General features: G+C 38.0%; 1 protein-coding gene across 1 annotated transcript in view; it reads left to right on the plus strand.

Annotated features, from left to right (window-relative positions):
* The window catches only part of lepr (leptin receptor), a 53,251-nt gene extending 35,829 nt beyond the window's left edge, over positions 1–17,422 (plus strand). The window contains exons 12-19 of the mRNA XM_062998169.1: positions 5,070–5,223; positions 7,172–7,254; positions 8,728–8,938; positions 10,127–10,330; positions 10,580–10,657; positions 11,888–11,978; positions 15,687–15,762; positions 16,408–17,422. Of these exons, the coding sequence (XP_062854239.1) occupies positions 5,070–5,223; positions 7,172–7,254; positions 8,728–8,938; positions 10,127–10,330; positions 10,580–10,657; positions 11,888–11,978; positions 15,687–15,762; positions 16,408–17,178 (1,668 nt within the window). The 3' untranslated portion in view covers positions 17,179–17,422. The remainder of the gene's footprint in view (positions 1–5,069; positions 5,224–7,171; positions 7,255–8,727; positions 8,939–10,126; positions 10,331–10,579; positions 10,658–11,887; positions 11,979–15,686; positions 15,763–16,407) is intronic.
* The last annotated feature ends 6,531 nt before the right edge of the window (positions 17,423–23,953 follow it).

Below are 23,953 nucleotides of genomic sequence, written 5' to 3' on the forward strand. Positions count from 1 at the left end.
GATACTAAAACTGCCTCTTGGTGTGTATGTGTGTTTACCCTGTGATGGACTGGCGACCTATCCGGGGCGTTCCCTGGTATCTCACCCAATGAATTGAATCCACCGCAATCCTGACCAGCATAAAGCGAATGAATGGAAATGGTGTCCTGAGGGATCTCCTCCCTGACCTAGATCGGAGCGCCATGAGCTCCTGGACAGTCTGTGGAGCTACTTGTTGGATTCAGATGCACTGATACACTGATCTATGACATCCCAAAGGTTCCTGATTGGATTCAGGTCTGAGGGCCGGTCAATGACGTCAATGGCTTAATCATCCAGGAACGGCCTACTCACACTGTCCACATGGGTCGGGCATCGTCCAGAAGGAACCCAGGGCCACTGCACCAACATAAGGTCTGACCATGGCTATAAAGATTGCAGTTTGGTACTAGGGCTGGGCGATATATCGAGATTTTATAAAATATCGATATACTTTCATACGCGATATAAGATAAGACAATATCGCATATATCGATATAGATGTTGCGTTCCAGTTAGATCCGACAGTTCGTCTTTCTCTTCTCTCAGTTTGTCTCTGCACATGTTCACCTGCCCCGCCCCTCTCCCTCACTGAACACAACTCGCCCCTCCCCACCGCTTCACCAGTAAGTCCTGCAGGCAGCGATAGCATGGAGACGGATAAAGACACGACAGAAGCTATCGAAGAGGACCTCCTTACTAAAAAGAAAAATAATGACTCTTTTTGGAATTATTTGGAGACGGTTCGAATTCAAAGTATCAGATGAGCAGCAGAATAATGTATTCTGTAGAGAACGCCGAAAACAAGTCCAGACAAAAGGTTCCAGCTCCGTGTACCTTTGGTCATTTGTTTTCACTCCAAAGTTAAAAAACAAGAAAACGAGTCGTTATTCGTTTCAAAAACCAACACAAGCGCATGCACACGCTGACATGCACGTATTTACTTCGCATTAAGTGTTGAGAAAGTAATAATAACGTAACGGTGCGTCTCCTGTTGTTCTGACTCTTGTGTTTGTATATGTGATGTGCAGATATTTGCTCTATCTGTAAAAAACAAACATTATGGGGAGTGATTTCTGTACTGGATGTTGTACGTGGTTGTATATTGGATGATCGCCCGACGTCCGACACGTCATTTATTTATTTATCTTCTATTATAGTATTTTTTGTTGTCGGTTAATAAACAACCAAACATTATTAAATTGCATGAACTAACTCTGCAGTAAACAAGGAGCAAACAGCAATTAAACAACAAATAAAGCTGTTAAATAATAATAAAGTGCATGAAGAAGAACGCTGATTGAAATGCATTGTGTTGTAATAGTTACACAGTAACATGAACGATTAGTTCTGCCTGTATTACAGAACTGAGTTCTATACGTTAAAAAAAAATATTAATGTAAATGTTAATGTTGTGGCGACATATACATGAAATAATGTATAAAGTCCAAACATGTGGGGAAGGGGGGGGGGGGTTAACGAGGGGTTTACTTTAACGGGGTTTTACTTTTAATGTCACACAAGCTCAGCCGGAAACCGTCATTCCGACATCTTCCCTACACACTCGCTCCCTGCGCCCTATAGTACACTTAACATTCTTAAAGGGCCAGACAATATATTTGTAATTCACATTACACGACAGGAGATGCCTTAGATGCCTTTTTTTTTCTTAGAATAGCTCTTTTGTGTTTTTTTTTAAGGAAAAATTATTCTTGTGTGAAGCTTCCCCAGCATTCCCCCAATATTAATAAAAGTGCCTGTAAAAAAATTGGAACATGTAGCTTTGTCTCAGAAGTGTCTTTTTGTTATTACCTTATGGGATAAAAAAATATCGAGATATATATCGTATATCGCCGTTCAGCAAAAAATATCGAGATATTATTTTTGATCCATATCGCCCAGCCCTATTTGGTACCTACCAGCAGGCAGGGTGCTGTTGGCTATCACATGGAGGTTGGTGCCACCCCTCCCCAGACCATCACTGACCCGATGATGTTGCAGGCATTACAACATTCACCAGAATTTCAGAGACTTATCCTTTGATCTTTTCACCATGTTATGCATGGTAGATGGTGAAAGTGTTGAGCCACGACTTATCTTTGCTTTCAAAGTCACATCCCTTGGTGGATCCTCCTTTTATACCCAATCATGATTCCTTCACCAATTTACCTGCTCATTATGGAACGTTCCAAAACCTTTCATACTTATTTTACTCCCGGCCCAACTTTTTTTTGAGTGTCTTGCAGGCATCGAGTTTAAAATTTGTCCATGTTTACGAAATGGAATCAGGTTGGCCTTGGCCATCCAAAAGTGTCGAATTGCAAATTATATAAAAATATAAAATTAGTATAAAATTACGTAATTATAGAATGTACAGTTGTACACATCTGGGCTCCTCTGACTGAAAAGAGGTGAAAAGAAGTCAACAAAAAAGCAGGCGGCTCAATAATTAGCATTAGAGCCTGTCTGATAATGACAGTGCCAGAGGGTAATATGTTCTCACTTCAAAATGGGTACCAACACTCAAAACGGATCTAAAAATGAAGCTAATTTATCCCGACGAAGCAGCGAAAAGCTATAAAAAGCACCGTCATCTGACAATTTCCCCTCTTCTGAATGTTCCCCTCTTCTGAATGAGTAAAGCAGTGAAGGAGGAACTGTGAGAATCACAACAAGATCTAAAAGATCAAGAAAACTCTAAGATAAAAATGTTTGTATGCTGGTCAGAAGTCAGAGAACGAAATGGAACTGCAAATGGAACATGACACTCAGTGCGTGTAATCAAGGATGATTAATTACCCGAGGATAGAAAAATGAAAACTTGCCCTTTAATCTGAGACTGATCTGATGAGTCCAGCATTTAAATATTAGTCACCAGAGATGGACACACAGCGACTTCAGACTCGACTCGGACTCGTTTCAAATGACTCGGACTCGACTCGTGACTCTCAAAAAATGACTCGTGGACAACAAAAGTCAGCAACATTAGTTATGTGTGACAATTATAAATATATATATATATATATATATATATATATATATATATATGATCCGACATCATTCTGATCGTGTCATTTCTGCTCTCTAATAATAATAATAATAATAATAATAATAATAATAATAATAATAATAATAATAATAACGCTCCGTACGTCTTAACCCACAACGCACGCAATGTGTAAATGTTCCAGCCATCTTCCGGCGGAGTGATGAAGCGTCGCTCCCTACTTAAAATGGTGGAATACCCTACGTAGTGCACTTCACAGTAACAGATAATGTGAATGGAACGCTCCTACAGAAAACAAAACGTATCAGTTGAAGCTTTTAACTGGAACCTTCTTGTTACAGAAATTACATTCATTTACACAATGAGGAGGAAAGTAAAGACACGAAGTAAAACGGCTAAATACACTCGCTAATCTGTTGTTGTTTTTATCTGAATTTACAGATTATTTCTTTATTTCTACGCTACATTTATAATATATGATTTGTGTAGATTAGATTGACTCGGACTCGTATTTTGTGACTTGTGAACATCTCTGGTAGTCACTAGCATGAAGTCTGGCATAATGTAAGGTTTGGTGACAATGGGTGACTTGTGCATCTAAAATGCTAAGAGGTACATACATGTTTTCATCAGCTTGTTTTAGCCGAACGTTAGCCTTCAACGTACGGGCTGAGGCGGCACAACGTCTCCCTCTGTGTACCAAAAACTCTTAAACTCTCCCTGACGCCCCAATTTACAAATAAACGACATCAAACATTTTACTATTTTGTTGCATGTTTGTCTTTGAGTGCTATATAATAAAAATAATTATTAATCTTAGTATTATTATTATTAATATTATTATTACTATTATTGTCATCATTATTATATTATATTAATAATAATTATTATATTATTTAAATTATGATGATCATTATTATTCTTTTATTTACTTTTACTGTATTTATTATTATTATTTATTTTATAATCATCATCATTATTATTTTATTTTTAAAAGTAAGTTCTATTATTTATAAGTATTATTATATTTATTATTATTATTGTTGTTATAATGATTAATATTGTTACTATGTTGATAATTATGATATTATTGTTATTATTAGTATTATTTATATTGTTGTGATAATTGTGATTATTATTTGTATTATTATTATTATTATTACATTTATTATTTTTATAATTAAAATAATAATTATTATTATTATATTTATTATTACTTTATTATTAATAATATTATTATTATTATTATATTACTATATTATTATTATTATCATAATAATAATAATTATTATTATTACTATATTTATTATTATTATTACTATATTTATTATTATTATTATTATTATTATATTACTATATTGTTATTATTATTATTATTATCATAATAATAATAATAATAATTATTATTATTATTATTACTATATTTATTATTATTATTACTATATTTATTATTATTATTATTATTATTACTATATTTATTGTTATTATTATTATAAATGCTGCAAGGGTTTCTCCTTGTTTTTATTATTATTACCACAGTGGTAATCGTACGCTTGTCCTAAAATCTTTGGACCGTGTTGCAGCCGTCCAATTTTTCATTAATATTAAAGATATTTAGTTAAATAAGTGCAGCACACTAGCCCACAATTTGCGGGTTCGAATCTCAGCTCTGCTTTCAACCGGTCGGACGCTTACACAGACAATGACTGGCCTGTCCGAGGGAGGGAGTTCTGAGAGGGATTCCTCATAACTGCTGCAGTTACAACCTGCACAGAGACGGTGGATAATGGAGATCAGTGCGCAGTACGGATCTCCATGTGAACCCAAATTGTGCAGGTGAAAAGAAGTGGTTGGCTACTGCACACTTGTCGGAGGGGGCGTGTGTTAGTCACAGCTCTTTTAGGTCAGAATACAAGTAGATTGGGAGGAAATAGAATTGTACTGTTTTAATTGAATTAATTTTTCCTACGGTCCCAAATGTTTTCGAATTGAGGTTGTAATTCTGAATTTATAGTTTATAGATCTATGTTGATCTTCTATACAGGTGTTTGGTCCTATATTGGAACCACAGGCGAGCGTTCCGGTGGATGGCCCGTGTTCCCAGTACAAGGTCGCGGTTCGGTTCAGACGGTTGAATGGTTCGGGTTACTGGAGTGACTGGAGCGATGCTCGTACCTCCTCAGTTTACAGCAGTAAAGGTGAAGCTCTCATATATATAAACAGATGTGCTTTAACGTGACCTGGAATATACACCGATCAGCCATAACATATGGCGAATATAAATGAAACGCCAGACTCATCCTATTATGTGCACATTTACACATGCGTGAATGGGATTTTTTTTAATGCATTTTTTATTTTTTTATCTTTGTTTCTACTTGGTGTATCGCTGTCTAAACAAAACCAATTCAGCCTTTAACCAAAGCAGCACTTTCAACATAATTTAATGGTTTATGTGTAACATTTTAAACCAGTCAAGGGGTTTGATCATGCTGGGGTGATAGTAGGGTTGCCAACCGTCCCGTAAAATACGGAATCGTTCGTTATTTGGAAACTAAACATGGTGTTACGTATTGAACTGATACGGGACGAGCTTTGTTCCATATTTTTATCAATGGGAGAGAAATGCAGCAGAGACAGAGACAGGGTGATATTTATGAAACGGAAGGAAACTGCTGCTGTCGTGGGAATTAGAAAGCATTTGGTTATTATTTTAAGTATTGTTCACTTTTAATCTTAGTAACGCCGTGTGTGCGCAGGTTATATCAGCATAACAACCTGTTTATTGCACCACTGTTTGAGTAGCGCAGTGGGCAGAGCGCGTCGCACATGTTTTTCCGCCCTAGGTTCAAATCCGACTTAGGACCAAACTAAAGTAACGCAGGCAGGGCCGGCTCTGTATGGATTATGTAAAAATTTTGTTGCACTTTTGTTACATGATTACATGATGTTCTTTATGGATGTTGTTTTGCCTAAAACATGGTTCTGGTTTATTATTATAAAGAATAAAAATAATAAATGTTAAACAGCCGAATCAATGTTCCTATGACGGTGTGGTATATTTTTTATAGGTGCAACCCTAACCGCCTGGCGTGCGCCATCTAGTGGAATCAATTAAAACACTAGTTTCAATTTCCTGCAGGTAGTGCAGAAAAAAGATTCAATTAATGCGGTTTTAGGACCGTTTTGTAAATACTCAATGGGCCGTATGTGGCCCGCGGGCCGTAGTTTGCCCACCACTGATATAGAAGCACTTTGTAGTTCTACAATTACTGACTGTAGTCCATCTGTTTCTCTACATGCTTTGTTACCCCCCTTTCATGATGTTCTTCAATGGTCAGGACCCCCACAGGACCACCACAGAGCAGGTATTATTTAGGTGGTGGATGATTCTCAGCACTGCAGTGACATTGACATGGTGGTGGTGTGTTAGTGTGTGTTGTGCTGGTATGAGTGGATCAGACACAGCAGCGCTGATGGAGTTTTTAAACACCTCGCTGTCACTGCTGGACTGAGAATCGTCCACCAACCAAAAATATCCAGCCAACAGCGCCCCGTGGGCAGCGTCCTGTGACCACTGATGAAGGTCTAGAAGATGACCGACTCAAACAGCAGCAATAGATGAGCGATCGTCTCTGACTTTACATCTACAAGGTGGACCGACTAGGTAGGAGTGTCTAATAGAGTGGACAGTGAGTAGACACAGTATTTACAAACTCCAGCAGCGCTGCTGTGTCTGATCCACTCATACCAGCACAACACACACTAACACACCAGCACCATGTCAGTGTCACTGCAGTGCTGAGAATCATCCACCACCTAAATAATACCTGCTCTGTGGGGGTCCTGTGGGGGTCCTGACCATTGAAGAACAGAGTAAAAGGGGGGTAACAAAGCATGCAGAAAAACAGATGGACTACAGTCAGTAATTGTAGAACTACAAAGTGCTTCAATATGGTAAGTGGAGCTGATAAAATGGACAGTGAGTGTAGAAACAAGGAGGTGGTTTTAATGTTATGGCTGATCGATGTATGTGTTTATTATTAAAGACTGGTTAGTTTCTCTGGTACATGTACAGAAGTTCTGGTTGATACGTCACACCATCAGTACTTCATGAATAACAGAAACCGTTTTGTTTGATTTCAGCTCCAGAGTCGGGACCTGATTTCTGGAGAGTTATTCAAGAGGATCCTGCAAGAAATCAGGCTAATGTTACTCTGCTCTTTAAGGTAATACAGATTTATTTTATTACGCTCACGTCTTTCCCCGTGATAAAATCATAGCAGTAACGCACGATCTCGAGTGGCTTATTGCTTTTATAAAACGGCGGTCAACATAAAATATAATAAAATACAACAATGTTCAATTTATAAATGTTTTTATTTACAAAAACACTTACAATAAGCATTCTTCCGCGAAATCATGTAGTCCGTTAACAGTGTTGCTAGGCAACATGAGGGCGAACATAACATTCACTTTTTCTTTTCAGTGGCGTATTAATATGGAATGATGTGAGGTGGTCATAGGTGTGCGTTTATCGGGGATTTTACAACGGCTTCGAAAGCGGCTCAGCCAATCAGATTTTAGGACCGGAACTATCCGTTTTATAAATTATATATTAGCACCCATCTTTACTCCTGACTCCCGTTGTATCCTGTACGTCTTTGAATAACATTTAAAAAGTCCTTTTTAAGATGTGGAATCAGCTAAAAATCTAAATTTGTATATTTTTTACAGGATCAACCGTTTAACTATTTTGCTGCATGTCTGTCTTTATTGTTTTGTGTTTTAAAAATTGTAAACTTCTTTGAGTGCTATGTAATAAAATAATTATTATTCTTAGTATTATTATTATTACTATTAATTATTATTATTATTATTACCATTATCATCATCATTATAATATTATATTATTAAAAATTATCATATTATTGTTTAAATTATGATTATTATTATTTTTTTGTTTGTTATAAGTATTATTATTCTTTTATTTACTTTTACTATATTTATTATTATTATTGTTTATTACATAATCATCAATATTATTTTATTTTTTGAAGAAGTATTATTATATTTATTATTGTTGTTATAATTATTAATATTGCTACTATGATGATAATTATGATGATTATTGTTATTATTAGTCGTAGTATTTTTTGTATTATTATTATTTATATTGTTATTGTGATAATGATTATTATTATTATTATTGTTATTATTAGTAGTAGTAGTTTAATGTTTTATTATTATTATTATAATATTTTGGTATTATTGTTATTAATGTTGTTATTGTGATATGATGATTATTGTTTTCACTACTATTATTTTTATTATTTTTTTTAAAATTATTATTATTATATTATTTATTCTTATTGTTGTTATTATTATTTTTTATGTTCATTATTTTTTAATATATTTCTTATTATTTTTGTTATTATTATTGTTATTTTATTATTATTATTTATTCTTATTGCTGTTATTATTCTTGTTATTTTTTATGTTTATTATTACTATTATATTTCTTATTTTTATTGTTATTTATTATTATTATTATTTATTAATATTATTATTATAAATATTATTGTCATCATTATTATTATTATTATTATTATTATTTTCATTATTATTAATATTTTTAATATTATTATTATTATTATTATTATTATAAACATTTCAGGTTTTTTCCTGATGCTTTTCCTCAGATCCCAGCAGTGGATCCAGACAGCTGTGTGCAGGGACTCTTGGTCGTGCACCAGACCTCCGGCGGCTCGGTGTGGTCGGACGACGCGGCCCTTGGCTCATCGTACACGTTCCAGTGGGGAGAGGAAGTCCATACGGTCACCGTCATGTCTCATAATTCTGTAGGCTTCTCAGCCAGGAACAGGAACATGACTCTGGAGCACCAACCTAAACGTAATTTAACGAGCTTTTACCTTCCTCATCACGGATGTAACTCATTAGCGGAGTAGTGCACTCTGGAGCGAAACGTCGTCTGTAATGCACGTTAAAATATTCTGTTGTGACAGAGTTGATTATCTGTAACGTTGTGTTTTGTTCGAGCTACTCGTCGTGTACCGTGCTAGTACTTTAGCTCACCCATTATGGGTTTTTTTGGCTAATTGCTTTGATGGAAGCGTTTTGTTGTTTTGATGGAGTCTGCACTGCTACGCCAGTGTCTCTGTAATGAGCAGGACAGAGGGTTTTGTTGAAGTTATTATATGTTGTTGTAAATGTGCACGCCGGGCATCACCATGTAAGGGCTCCTAATAATTCAGTTTCTGTTGTCATGGTAACAGTTCAGGTCATGCGTATATGTTTACGGTAGTAAAGTCGAGGTGGTTCTGCGATTTGTGCCAAAATACGCTGTTATAATCAAAAGTTTCTTCATCTGTTTTACCAGCGCATTATGCTGGTCAGGGTCGCGGTGGGTCTTATTCAGTGGGCACACCCCGGACAGGTTGCCTATCCATTGCAGGGCAATTTTTAGTAGCTTCAGTTAGCTTGACTTGTGGGTGGAAACCGGAGCACCCAGAGGAAACCCACACAGACACGAGGAGAACATGCAAACTTCACACAGAAACTAGGACAAATAAATAGCGCTTCTTTGATAAATGGTATTAATTTATAAGTATTATAATGATAATAAAGATCTGTGATAATAAAGAGCAGTTGTAGCCTAGCGGTTAAGGTACTGGACTAGTAAGCAGAAGGTTGCTGGTTCAAACCCCACCACGCCCTTGAGCAAGGTCCTTAACCCTCAGTTGCTTAGACTGGATAAAGGCGTCTGCTAAATGCCGAAAATGCAAATGTAAATCTACGGATACGGATCTCCGTATGAACCTGCCTCGTGCAGGTGAAGGAAAGCGGTCAGCTACTGCAGCAGTAGAGGTTGAAATATGGGGAATTGGGTATGACTAGATTGGGAGGAAAATTGGGGAAAAAATGCATACAAATAATAATAACAGTAAGTAGAAAGAAAACATGCAAGTGTGTTTGAGTGATTGGATACGACTAAATCGGGAGGGAAATTAAGGGGAAGATTAAAAAATAATCTTTATTCTGGTGTTTTAAGTTTATTGGATTGCTGGTTTCTATCTATAGGACAGTGTGTGCGCTGGTTCCGTGCAGCAGCCAATGCTTCATGCGTGTCTCTTTCCTGGACCCTGACGTGTGAACAGTCTTCGCTCCAGTCCTTCGTTGTTGAGTGGCTGGAGCTCAGCAGGGACGCTGGCCAGGGAACATCTTCAGCCAGGAGAACAGAGTGGCTCAGAGTGCCCTCCACCGCCAGGGATCTTCACCTGTATGGTACGTTTTAAACCTTCAAATGTGACTTCCATGTGACTGATCTCTCATAACTGCTGCAGGGAGATAATGGAGATCAGTGCGTGTTTTTCCGTGTGCGATACGGATCTCCATATGAACCCGTCTGGTGCAGGTGAAAAGAAGCGGTCGGTACTGCACACGTTTCGGAGGGGGCGTGTGTTAGTTTATAATATTTAGCACTAAATCTTTAGCAAGTCATGATCTGATTGATATGTGATGTTTCTCACACAGGGCATTTTTATGGCACAGAGGAGTTTAAACTGTACCCAGTGTTTGTGGATGGTGAGGGCGAGCCTGTGAGATGCACAAGTAAGCTATAACAGATTATTTACACTCACTACTAGTTCATGGTGTGACCTGATGAAAGCGTATTTCTAATTTTGATAAATATGTAGTATGATCTTAAAAGACCTGCTTAAACCAGCGGCAAAATGCAGAAAAACAAAACAGAAATATGGGAACTAGGAATGTTGATGGTTAACAGCTAACCGACAAATAATTAGTTTGTTCTTTTGTGAGCAAATGTACAAATTTAAATATTTAAAAATTAAAAATGATATGAAATATAATAAAATTAAAAATAATATAAAAAAATTATATTTGAATAATATAATATTAAAATATAAAATATATTAAGTCATATTAAAATAATTAAAAAAATAAAAAATATATATTTTAAATAATATTTAAAAAATGTAAGTATTTACTTTTTTTTTTCCAACAAATAACAGCTAATATTTTATTACCAGTGAAGCAAAGGGATTCACACATATAAGCAGCATGTAGAAACAGCCGGTAGTATGCTAAAATATGAATCAGTCATGCACTAAGGGTTCTTGGGTGTCACTGCGGTAAAACACACTGCTGCACACACACTAGCGCACCAGAGAGCTGACACCTTGGGAACTTGAATCTCAGCTCTGCTGCCAGCAGGCCGGACACTTCTACGTACAGCGATTGGCTAGTAAGAGGGAGCTGCTGTAATTACGACCTCTGCTGGCTATTTGATAATGAAGATTGGTGTGTGACTCTCTGTGCGCGATTCAGATCTCTATATGAACTTGCCTCGTGAAGGTGAAAAGAAGTGTTTTTTACTGCACACGGGTCCGAGTCAGGAGTGGAGGACTGCAGAAGTAAAGGTGGAAATGGGTCCAACTAGATTAGGAGAAAAATTGGGGGGGGAAATGCATAAAAATATTGACAATAATAATAATAATAACAACAGTAAGTAAAAATATAATAATGTGAAACATTGGGGGGAAATGCATAAAAGTATTGACAATTATAATAATAATAATAATAATAATAACAGTAAGTAGAAAGAAAATAATTTTTAAAAATTGGCAGAAAAATGCATAAAAAAATTTACAGTAATAATAATAATAATAATAACAGTGAGTAAATATAAAACAATGTTACAAATTTGGGGGGAAATGCATAAAATATTGACATAATAATAATAATAGTAATAACAATAATAATAAAAACAGTGGAAGTAAATCATTTAAGTTTTCTGTGGCGTTTTGTGTTTTGCATTAGTGCGGAATGATCTTGCAGCCTACATGCTCCTCATGATTATCGCCTTCCTCTCCGTTGTGCTGTTTGTCACGCTGATCATCTCACAGAACCAGTAAGTCTCCCGCCTGCAACATAACTCACATTTCACTAAACTGGACAAAATGAACAGAACGTCTTTGTGACTCGTGTTATCTGTTTCACTACTGGGTTCAAGCAACACTTTCATTACTGGGTTCTGTGGTTTAAATGCTAATGAAGCCGGGAAGCAGTGATTTATAAATTGTTCTTAATGTATACTTTGTGAAATCAACTGATCAACTGTTTTATCCTGGTCTGGGTCGTGGTGGAAACACTGGGTGTGAGGTAGGAAAACCCTGGACAGGGCGGCAGTCCATTGCAGGTCATCGAACAATCCCACTCTCTTACCCTCCTCAGTCCCACCAGACATAGCCAGTCATGTTTGTGTTGCCGCCCGACAAGCCGATAACACCGCTGAGGTTCGAAGCCAGATTTCAGAGGTGGTGGGGGAGTTATCTGTGCCAAAGGCAAAAATTGGACCATCCACACTGTTATCAGTGAAAGGTGCAAAAGCCAACTTCTGTCGTGATATAGGGGCGCATTCATATTAATATTATGGATATTAAAAAGACACATGGTGCCATCAAGGTAATCATAGTTACTTCAGCAAGATGATACCAGGCCTCATTCTGCACGTGCTACAAAACACAGAGTGTGTGTGCCTGACTGGCCTGCCTGCAGTCCGGATCTGTCTCCCACTGAAAATGTATGGCGCATCATGAAGAAGAGAATCAGACGACAGCGATTAGTGCAATTAGTGTCCTCAGTTCCTAAAGCATTAAAAAGTCTTATTAATAAAAAGCTGATGGAGCACAGGGGGCAACACGCCCTCGTTCTGACTTTTTTGAAGTGTGTTAAAATCTAATAATAAAATACAATAATCAGTGATCAGTGAAAACACTGGAATTGTTTGATTTGAACTTTTAAATGAAGGTTTAAGAGTATTACTCAATTTACCAGAAACAGCCGAGGCAATGAACAGTATGTACAGAGAACAAGAGAGAGAGAGACGCTGCTGTATTTAAATGCACCTCATGGATGAGCAGAGCTTCATTCAAGGTCACACTAGCTTTTAGATTTCTGATTACAGGCTTCGTTAGTCTGGCAGGTCGGCTTTATTTTATAGGGCAGCATTTTAGATCATTTTATGCATCACGTACCTGTTCAGAAGACCTTTATGCAGATGAAATGACACAGAGCAGCAATATGCACAAACACAAAATTAACCAAATAAAGTCTAGGGACAGTATGGAAAATGCAGATAATAAAAAAACACAGAGCTTCTTACATTTACTTTGACTTTTATTTGATTGCAGACAGGCTTGTAACACATTCCAAAAAAAGTTGGGACAGTAAAGCATTTACAACTTTGTTACACGTAAAAGAGGTTTTGGCACCGAGGAGACCAAGTGATTTAGTGTTTCAGCTTTTATTTTGTCTCGTTCTTCCTGCAAACACGTCTTAAGATGTGCAGCAGTACGGGGTCACAATTCTCCACACGTTCTCTATTGGGGACAGGTCAGGACTGCAGGCAGGCCGGTCCTGTACCCTTACCCTCTCCTTCCACCGCCATGCCTTTGTAATGTGTGCAGCAGGTGGGTTTGCATCGTCTTGTTGAAAAATGCTGGACGTCTCTGGACTTGGTCTTGAAGGCAGCACATGTTGCTCTAAGATCTCAATGTACTTTTCTGTATTAATGCTGCATCACAGAGTGTAAATGACCTTTACCAAGGGCACTGACACGCCCCCATACCATGACAGACCCTGGTACTGACACGCCCCCATACCATGACACACCCTGGTACTGACACACCCCCATACCATGACAGACCCTGGTACTGACACACCCCCATACCATGACAGACCCTGGTACTGACACGCCCCCATACCATGACAGACCCTGGTACTGACACACCCCCATACCATGACAGACCCTGGTACTGACACGCCCCCATACCATGACACACCCTGGTACTGACACACCCCCATACCATGACACACCCTGGTACTGACACACCCCCATACCATGATACACCCTGGTACTGACACGCCCCCATACCATGACACACCCTGGTACTGACACACCCCCATACCATGACACACCCTGGTACTGACACACCCCCATACCATGACACACCCTGGTACTGACACACCCCCATACCATGACACACCCTGGTACTGACACACCCCCATACCATGACACACCCTGGTACTGACACACCCCCATACCATGACAGACCCTGAAATGCAGGAATGGATGTTTATTAATAAATGAAATAAAGTTGAGCAGATAAAAGATTAAATATCTCAGCTTCATCCTGTCTGACATCAATGTAAGAAACTCTGTGTTTTTATTTTATTTGCATTTTCCATACTGTCCCAACTTTTCCTGATTTGGGGTTGTATTATATTTATTTGATCAAATAAGCCTGCATGTCTGGTTCTACTTATGCAAATTTTAATGTTAATTATTTACGTGGTGGCATCATAGCACCAGCTCTCTTACATGATTAATAACTCGATTTTTAGATGCTTGTTAATCCTTCAGATTGTGAAGCTGTTCCTCTTGTCCAGGTATCAATTACTGAAAGAAAGACCATGACATTAGGTATTTATGCACTCCTTTGACAAATTTGTGTCTGTAAGGCCCTACTACTAAAGAACATACTCTTATTTTTATACAGAGCGTTGGTGCTTAATTCTGAGGCCTTGAGTATTAGTTAAGATTTTGCAGACACTTAAAGAGTACACTAAGACCAGATTAAAAGAGAAAACTGGATAAAACTGATTTGGGAAAACTGGGGTGTCTGCATAACATTTTTGTATCATAAATATGAAAATGACTTGAACTGTGACCTCTGTCTCCAAAATACACAGCATACACACCGATCAGCCATAACATTAAAACCACCTCCTTGTTTCTACACTCACTGTCCATTTTATCAGCTCCACTTACCATATAGAAGCACTTTGTAGTTCTACAATTACTGACTGTAGTCCATCTGTTTCTCTGCATGCTTTGTTACCCCCTTTCATGATGTTCTTTAATGGTCAGGACCCCCACAGGACCACCACAGAGCAGGTATTATTTAGGTGTTGGATGATTCTCAGCACTGCAGTGACACTGACATGGTGGTGGTGTGTTAGTGTGTGTTGTGCTGGTATGAGTGGATCAGACACAGCAGTGCTGCTGGAGTTTTTAAATACCGTGTCCACTCACTGTCCACTCACATCGCTCATCTATTGCTGCTGTTTGAGTCGCTCATCTTCTAGACCTTCATCAGTGGTCACGATGAAGCTGTTGGCTGGATATATTTTTGGTTGGTGGACTATTCTCAGTCCAGCAGTGACAGTGAGGTGTTTAAGAACTCCAGCAGCGCTGCTGTGTCTGATCCACTCATACCAGTGATCCACTCATTACAGTCAGTAATTGTAGAACTAAAAGTGCTTCTATATGGTAAGTGGAGCTGATAATATGGACAGTGAGTGTAGAAACAAGGAGGTGGTTTTAATGTTATGGTTGATCAGTGTATACACAAGTAGTATTACTTTAAAAAGTTAATATTAAAAACTCACTGACTGGTTAGGAAAAGGGAAGATAACAAAACACCCAGAGCCTCCATGACTTTCCACATGTCTGTTGTTTACATTTTTAATTGATTAATCCTGCTGTTGTTAGAAACGTCCTTTTTTATCAACTATATATACTGTATATAAATAAAACATTTGATTTGATTTTCAGATTAAAGAAGCTGATGTGGAAGGACGTACCAAATCCCAGCAACTGCTCTTGGGCCAAGGGGATGGATCTCAACAAGGTCAAACTTCCGGTCTAAGACTTATTAGTTGTTTTGTTGTTTATATTTATATTATTTATATTTTTGGCTCAGTCTTCTCTGCAAAATAGCTTTAATTTAGCTTTAGTTTATAATCATACCCAACTGCACTTACACTTCATATGGCTCTACACCAGCAAAGCATCCACATGCTTTCACTTTGGATTTATCATTTAGATTAAAACTTTACAGCAATTTCTTAGTCTGCATTTGACACAAACCTACATATTAAAAAACTATAGTAGAAGTCTAAATAAGTCAAAATTTTAGCAGCGTACAAATAAAAAATGTCACAGGTTTACAAAGGGCGCGAAACCCGGAATCTACATTGACACAGAGCTACAGTAGCCATTAGCTGGGCTCAAACCCAGTTCCCTAGGAGCATGTTGCTGTGCAGCACCCACTTAACCAACAGTGCAATTTAGCCACCTCATCCCAGTTACTGCAGATTTTTTGGCTCCTAAATAAGAAAGAATCCAGGTTGTTGGGAGTCGTGAAGCCACTGAAATGTGCAGGAGCCATGATGAAGAAAATACAAGCTATGATACTGGATGCTTCAGATCATCTCGTTTTTAAAAGCACTGTAATTTTAATTAATGTGTTTATTTTCTGACCTATTTTTTGCAGATGAACGGTACAGAGAGTCTGTTTGGTCATTCTGAGGGCCTCACGTCTTGCCCACTTCTGCCAGTCTCTGAAAATGTGTGTGAGGTGGAGATCGTGGATAAACTCTTCATTCTTGATGAAGATCGAGAAGACAAGGCCCTGCTGCATCGTTCCTTCGATAAGGAAGGCAGAAGCACCAACCTCACATCGAAAGAAGGATCGTTAGAACCTCTGTCTCTTGACATGTCCACTGTCGCCACAACCCCAGAAACATCAGGCCAGTCATCTGTAAATTACTCCACCGTGCTGGTCTTCGATCAGCCCGTGCTTCTCAGGAAGCAGCAGGAGAGTCTGAGCAGCTCCAGCGATGAGGGCAACTTCTCAGCAAATAACTCTGAAATCTCCGGCTCCTTTTCTGGAAATCTCTGGGAGCTGGAGAACCCGTCATGCTCAGACGGCGCAAATCCGAGGAACTCCTGCTCTTATAACTCCGGGGAGGAGTTTTCTGAAACATCAGAACACGAGGACGAAAACTCAGTGGTCAAAGAACTCTACTATATGGGAATGAATGATGAGGAAGACGAAGATGATGAGGATTTCATGGAGGAGGCACCAGATAATCAGAGTCATACGGATGAGTCCGATTCAGAATTCAGTCCTGAGTCTGAACGCAAGGATTTGAAAGCCAGCTGTACATCTCAGAGAACTGTTTCTTTCTATCTGCCCCAGTTTCGGACTGCAGCCGATAAGCCCGTCGTACAGAAAGTGAACGACAGCATCCTTCAGCTGTGATCTAAAAATACGCCCCTAACTTTTTGTTTTTAAACCTTTCTGCATACAAAGTGGATTTCTGATCCCAATTAACACATCGGTGCTTTATTTAAGCAATAGAACACGAGAGGGAGTGTGTTATCGCGAATAACATCACGGCTGTGATTTGGTCGCAGGCACGAACCGAAGGTGAGTGCTGTAGATCATCACAGCCGTGATGTTATTCACGAAAACACACGACCTCGAGTGTTCTATTGCTTTTATACAACAGTTTTTACAAAATAAAGAAAGAAAATAAATCAAAGAAGCCCTGAATTTCATATTAAATATGCTTTAATATTGACAATACCTTCTGCCAAAAAGTAGTTCCACAACGAATATAAAGTTTAACACTACAAAGCAGACATCCCAAGTTGCAAAAACTCATTTCAGGGAGGTAAGAACAAGAAGAAGAAGAAAGCAAGAACCTCCGAAGGGAAAAAAAGAAATAAAAAAACCTCTCGCACACACCAAAGGCTATGGATGAAAACAGAACTACTAGGAGCTGCTAACTGGCTTAACTAACTATTCGCGTTACAAACACATTAATGTTCCCTAAATAGTGCACTAGATTGTGTATCAGATCATGGATATATGTTCCCTACATAGTGCACTAGATAGTGAATTAGACAATTGGTTATGTTCCCTACACAGTGCGCTAGACTGTATATCAGATAACGGATTTAAAACGCGACCGGGAAAAAAAGGCTGTGTCGCCTGCGTGCGCGTTAGTGTGCATGAAGCTCGTCGTTAATGGCAACGCGTCAGCGGAGTAATACCATTGTGGTGTGAAAAGGCCGTGCTGTTATCACGAATATCAGCACGTTTAGAACGCTTCTCAACCAATCAGATTGTAAGGTTGGAACTACCTGTTGTATAAAAAGTAAGTAATCTTAACATGTTCCTCTGTAGGAGGAGAGTAGAATCCCCCAGATGCACAAAACTCATTACGGCAGGCATTGTTTGTGTTATTACACCTTTGTCTTGGAAAACTGGATTCAATCCTCATCTTTGGTCAGTGTGTGAAGGATTTATGTTCATGTTCCTTCTTTTTTTGTGTGGGTTTCCTTTGGATATTCCGGTTACCTTCGATCTTTACAAACATGCTGTAGGTAGACCAGGTAATACAAGTTGTCTCTGAGTGAAGTGAGCAAGGTGAGTGAGGTAACTGAATAAGGTTTTAAGGTTTTTTCAAAAACAATGTATAAACTCCTTGGAGTTAGGGACATGCATCTTAATAAGAGGCTTCAGACTAGCCCAGAGGTGAGAGAAAGATTCACAATAGACTGTAGATGAGGACACACAGTTTCTGGCATTTATTGGGCTAAATTGATTTAACATGTCAATAACCTCCATGCAAGTAGACCGAGCCAAGTTGATAGCTCTAATATCAGTGATCTTATCCCTAAAATACATCGTAAACTGTTCAGAGCCATTATTGGAGATCTTGGTGTCTTGCATAACACCATCAATAAGAAAGTCAATAGTGGCAAATAAGAGCCTAGGATTATGTTTATTAGTCCCAGTGGAAAAACTCAAATCGGTAGCTCTCGCATTTTTATCGATATACATTGCCAACTGTCAAATACTGCTTAATGAGTGGTCTGGAGACGAGGATGCAGAACACGTAATGTTTATTAGGGTACAACAGGAATCAAAAGAATACGGTCGGCGGAAGTAGGGCAAAAAATAACAAAGAAATGGATGACGAGAGAAAAGAGGAAATACTGGAGAGAAAAAAACAATGTTACTAAGAACTAACAGAAAAACCTAGATAGGACAGTAAGAGACAGAGAGGTGGTGAACTGAACGAGGCGGCCAACGGATGGGACCGAGAGCAAGTAGAGTGAGAGAGAAGTACAGGGAGAGCGAGGGATAGGAAAAAAGTAAGAGAGTTAGTAGGGGGAGATAGAGAGAGCGTTAGTTCACCGACAGAGAAGATGTTAGTAGGAAAGAGAGAAATGTTAATGAAAACGAAAAAAGAAAACAGGACGAACTACACAAGCACAGGTAGGGACGCGCCGGAGGAGCGGGCTAGGGTGAGACCTAACTCAGCCCCAGCCGGCCAAACACAAAACACCTGTGAGTACAAACAATGCTCCAAACAAACAGCGATAGAGGAAGAGGAAAAGGAGTGAGAAACCTATGGATCTAAACAAACAAAACACTGGAGCAACAATACAGAGACCAGGACAGTTCACACACACACCTAAACACAGGTTAACTTAATGCTAAGGAGAACAGGGAAAGGAGAAGGGGCGCGCGTGTAGGAGAACGCTGGGAAACACACAGACTAACGTAAAACTGAACACACTACGCACACACGCACACACTCACCCGACGTAGATAAACACGGAAGTAAATAGCAGGAGAAAAGGTAACTGGAAAAGGTATCGCTCGGTATGACGGCAAATCAAATACTTCGCACTCGAACAGTGAAAACGGAAACCTTAAATAGAGAAAGAAAGAACCCGGAACTAATGAACCGCACCCTGTGAATGGCAAGCGCGCAGATTAGAAGGCGGGGCTAAGAGAGCGCGTCACCGAGGGAGAGTCAGCGTCGGGATTTCTTACACCAACAGATCTTCTAATTACATAAGCAAGTGTTTTTAAGAACATTTATACAAAAAAGTCTTTATTAAAATGCTAATGTCAAGCAGCAGCATGTGTTTACCCAACTGAACTAGCAAGAGGTTGTGACGTTATGCACAAAATCTCCCAATTTCACATCATGTAGCTTATTTAAATATAGTACACTAGCTAATCTACATAGTATAGGTTTAATTCTGACTATTTATAAGTTATTTAACTTATTTATGGACTCGCTCACAAAGATAGCCAGCACATGTTTATAGACCTAGTGCTCCACCTAGCGTGTAGAAACCATCACTGTTGTACCTCAGCTAGTACAACTGGAAACCGAACTGAAAGCACCAGTGTGTTCACAGCGATTTAAATCTGTATATTTTTTAATTGTTGTTAAATGTTATTCACTTTTTATTGATTGTTATTGGTCGATTATTGAGTATTTTGTTGAGCTCTAGCTCTAACACTGCCATGCTATACTGCCATGCTAATGCTAAGTGTGACCCTGATGAGGATAATAACATAGGTACACGGTTTTAGTTGGATAAATAAGTGAAAGTAAAGATTTTACAACAATATACTAAATGTACGTTTGCTGACTTTAACTTTAAACCTAACTGTATTGATACTGATACTGAATTGACGTTTTAAATAAGTACCAATACAGTTAGTTAATATTAGGTTTAACAACACTGGAGTGTACTGTATATTATTCCTCACTTGGAAACCCATTAAACAGCTCATTTGCATTATAAATTAGCTGTAAATTGACTTTTTAAAACAGTATTTAAATTCATTTAATTAATATTAGATTAAAAAAAAAAACTGGAGTGTATTATTCCTCACTTGGAAACCCATGGAACAGGATCAGTTGAAGTCAAGAAGAACTTTCAGTGATAACAGTGAACTGTCTTATTCAAAACAAGCTTTTATTGTGAACATCTCGTCTTTCTTTCATCTTGACACTTGTGAATGACAAACTGATGGATTAATCCACAGCCTGTTATGACTGTAACTTGTTTTTCATCTGTGTGAAATGAGATGTGCCTTGGTGCTTGCAAGCTAAAGTAGGAAAACCTCTCAGGCACCACAGACGCAGGACATTTACAGTGTTTAACAGATGTTACACCAGATTTGTACAAATGATCTGTGTGGCTTCAGCAACACCAATTCATGACTGCTGCAGGTTGCATGTGTAGATTTATATTCATAAATTATACACCAATCAGCCATAACAAACCACCTCCTTGTTTCTACACTCACTGTCCATTTTATCAGCTCCACTTACCATATAGAAGCACTTTGTAGTTCTACAATTACTGACTGTAGTCCATCTGTTTCTCTACATGCTTTGTTAGCCCCCTTTCATGCTGTTCTTCAATGGTCAGGACCACCACAGAGCAGGTATTATTTAGGTGGTGGATCATTCTCATCACTGCAGTGACACTGACATGGTGGTGGTGTGTTAGTGTGTGTTGTGCTGGTATGAGTGGATCAGACACAGCAGCGCTGCTGGAGTTTTTAAATATCGTGTCCACTCACTGTCCACTCTATTAGACACTCCTACCTAGTTGGTCCACCTTGTAGATGTAAAGTCGGAGATGATCGCTCATCTATTGCTGCTGTTTGAGTCGCTCATCTTCTAGAACTTAATCAGTGGTCACAGGACCCTGCCCATGGGGTGCTGTTGGCTGGATATATGTTCGGTTGGTGGACTATTCTCAGTCCAGCAGTGACAGTGAGGTGTTTAAAAACTCTATTAGCGCTGCTGTGTCTGATCCATTCATACCAGCACAACACACACTAACACACCACCACCATGTCCTGATTATTGAAGAACAGCATGAAAGGCGGCTAACAAAGCATGCAGAGATACAGATGTACTACAGTCAGTAATTGTAGAACTACACAGTGCTTCTATATGGTAAGTGGAGCTGATAAAATGGACAGTGAGTGTAGAAACAAGGAGGTGGTCATAATGTTATGCCTTATGCCCGGTGTATGTAGATTTTATGCTGTGTAATGGTACAGCAGCATAGAATAGAAGATATGAGTAAGTAATCTAATCATCTGCACCAAGAGCTAAGGTCCTAGTCAAACCAGAGTTTTAGACATTGGAAGGTTGTTAATAATCTTTCTCATCTTTAGCAATCTAAATATGTATGCTTGTGTCAAATGTGGCCCTGAAATTCACGCACACGATTCTTGGTCACCTTCTGACTTTTTTTTCAGCAGGTGATTAAAGATGTTTAAACCTACATTACACAGATTCCCCAAAACTTGAGTACAGTGCTGTAAAAAAACTAACTGCCTTTTTTTCAGTAGCCTCTGTTATTGCTTATTTTTGATTCTGAATGCTTTAGGATTATTAACTTTGGTGACGGCATATTTTGCAAAACACAGTTTTATTAATTTAGGAACAGAGGTGCACTACTTTGGGTCTAGATGCCATTGTTTTACCATAAGTGGTGCAAAAATGTACACACTTGAAAAGCAGTCCTCTTTAGGAGTTCATAAAAACAAAAGTAAACATGCACACCAGCAAAAATAAAATAAATATGTTTGATACAAAGAGTTTTGGTAATAATGGTTATTTATACAGGCAGAACCATTAAGTTGGCTTGCAAGGGCTTATACATTTCTTACTGTGTATGTGATTACACGTTGCTCAGTAGCTAAAACACATTGCCATTTCACAGCATTGGCAAACATTACAATTACTTTGTTTACAAGGTTTTATTAGTTTTTTTCTTTGGTTTCTGCAGTAAGTTTAATCTGTTAACATGGACACAAAAAAGTAGATGTGAATCTGGTGTGATTTGTGCTTTTAAGTGAAATCAGTGCTGTTTAAAATTATTTATGGGTCATGATGAAACTAACTCAGTAACAGTGTGAAAAATACACATACCTGTATACACTTAAATATGAATGTCTGTTTTGTTGTTGTTTCTGTTCTTTGTCAAATTTGATTGCATTTAATGTGAAACGTTTTGTATTGAGAAGCATTTCCAAGCGTTTCTAAATGTTCCTGACGTGATTTAATGTGTTATATTGTAAGTATAAAAAAAAGAAGTTTGTACAGTGTAGATATATTTGATGTCTATTTTTTCTCATCTAAATAAACTATTTATTGCAAGACAGTTGCTGGTTGTTTTTCACTAAAATAGATCCATTTCATTTGGTCAGCTAGTAGCATATTTTCCACAGTAAAGCTTGAACTTTTTATCTAACATTTTGTAGTTTTATGTTTCTTGTGCTGTTCTGTCTATGAAAAAGCAAAGGTTAGAAAACACAGGTTTTCTAACAAATATAACATAAAGATAGTAACGTGAGTTACATACATTTGTGACTGATGTTAATCTCTGCTTAGTACAAAGCTAAAAGACATGGGACATGTGTTTAAATGTAAAATAAATATCTGTACGCGTTTGAAACTTCCGGCAGGTTCCACTAGGGGTCAGTGCCAGACAGAAATACAGCACTCAAGGTAAAGGCATGAAACTAATGCAGCAGTAAATTAATAATCAATAATAATTAAATATTGATCAGCTGATAAATTTGGTCCTTGCTACAACAAACTGTAGGTTTGAAAATGAGTAACCTGGTAATGAATAAAATTTTTGTAACTAAATGCAATTTTAGTGAAACAAGTAACAGCTTAAAGTTTATAAGCCTTGTTTTTAAAAAAGTTGGGACGTTTTGTAAAATGCAATAAAAAGAAGAATCTGTGATGTGTTAATTTACTTGAATATTAATTTACCTGATGAAAGTAGAAAGAAAATATTTTCAATGTTTTCACTCATAAACTTGATTGTAATTTGTAAACATAACCACATTTAGAATCTGATGTGTGCAACATTTACATTTTCAGCATTTAGTAGATGCTTTTATCCAAAGCAACTTACAGTACTGTGACAGTATATTATTTAAGCAATTGAGGGTTAAGGGCCTTGCTCAAGGGCCCAACAGTGGCAACCTGACAGTGGTGGGGCTTGAACCAGCGACCTTTTGATTACTAGTTCAATATCTTAAACCAACAGATTGAGGTGTTTAATAACATTATGTGAAGAGCAGAAAGCCACATTATTCTTGTTTTAAACCTTTATTCAGAGGCGTGGTTGTGTTACTCAGTATTACAGTTTTGGTGAGGATTAAGAGATGTTGTAGAACA

Source organism: Trichomycterus rosablanca, chromosome 6 (assembly GCF_030014385.1).
Source record: "Trichomycterus rosablanca isolate fTriRos1 chromosome 6, fTriRos1.hap1, whole genome shotgun sequence".
Lineage (NCBI taxonomy): Eukaryota > Metazoa > Chordata > Actinopteri > Siluriformes > Trichomycteridae > Trichomycterus > Trichomycterus rosablanca.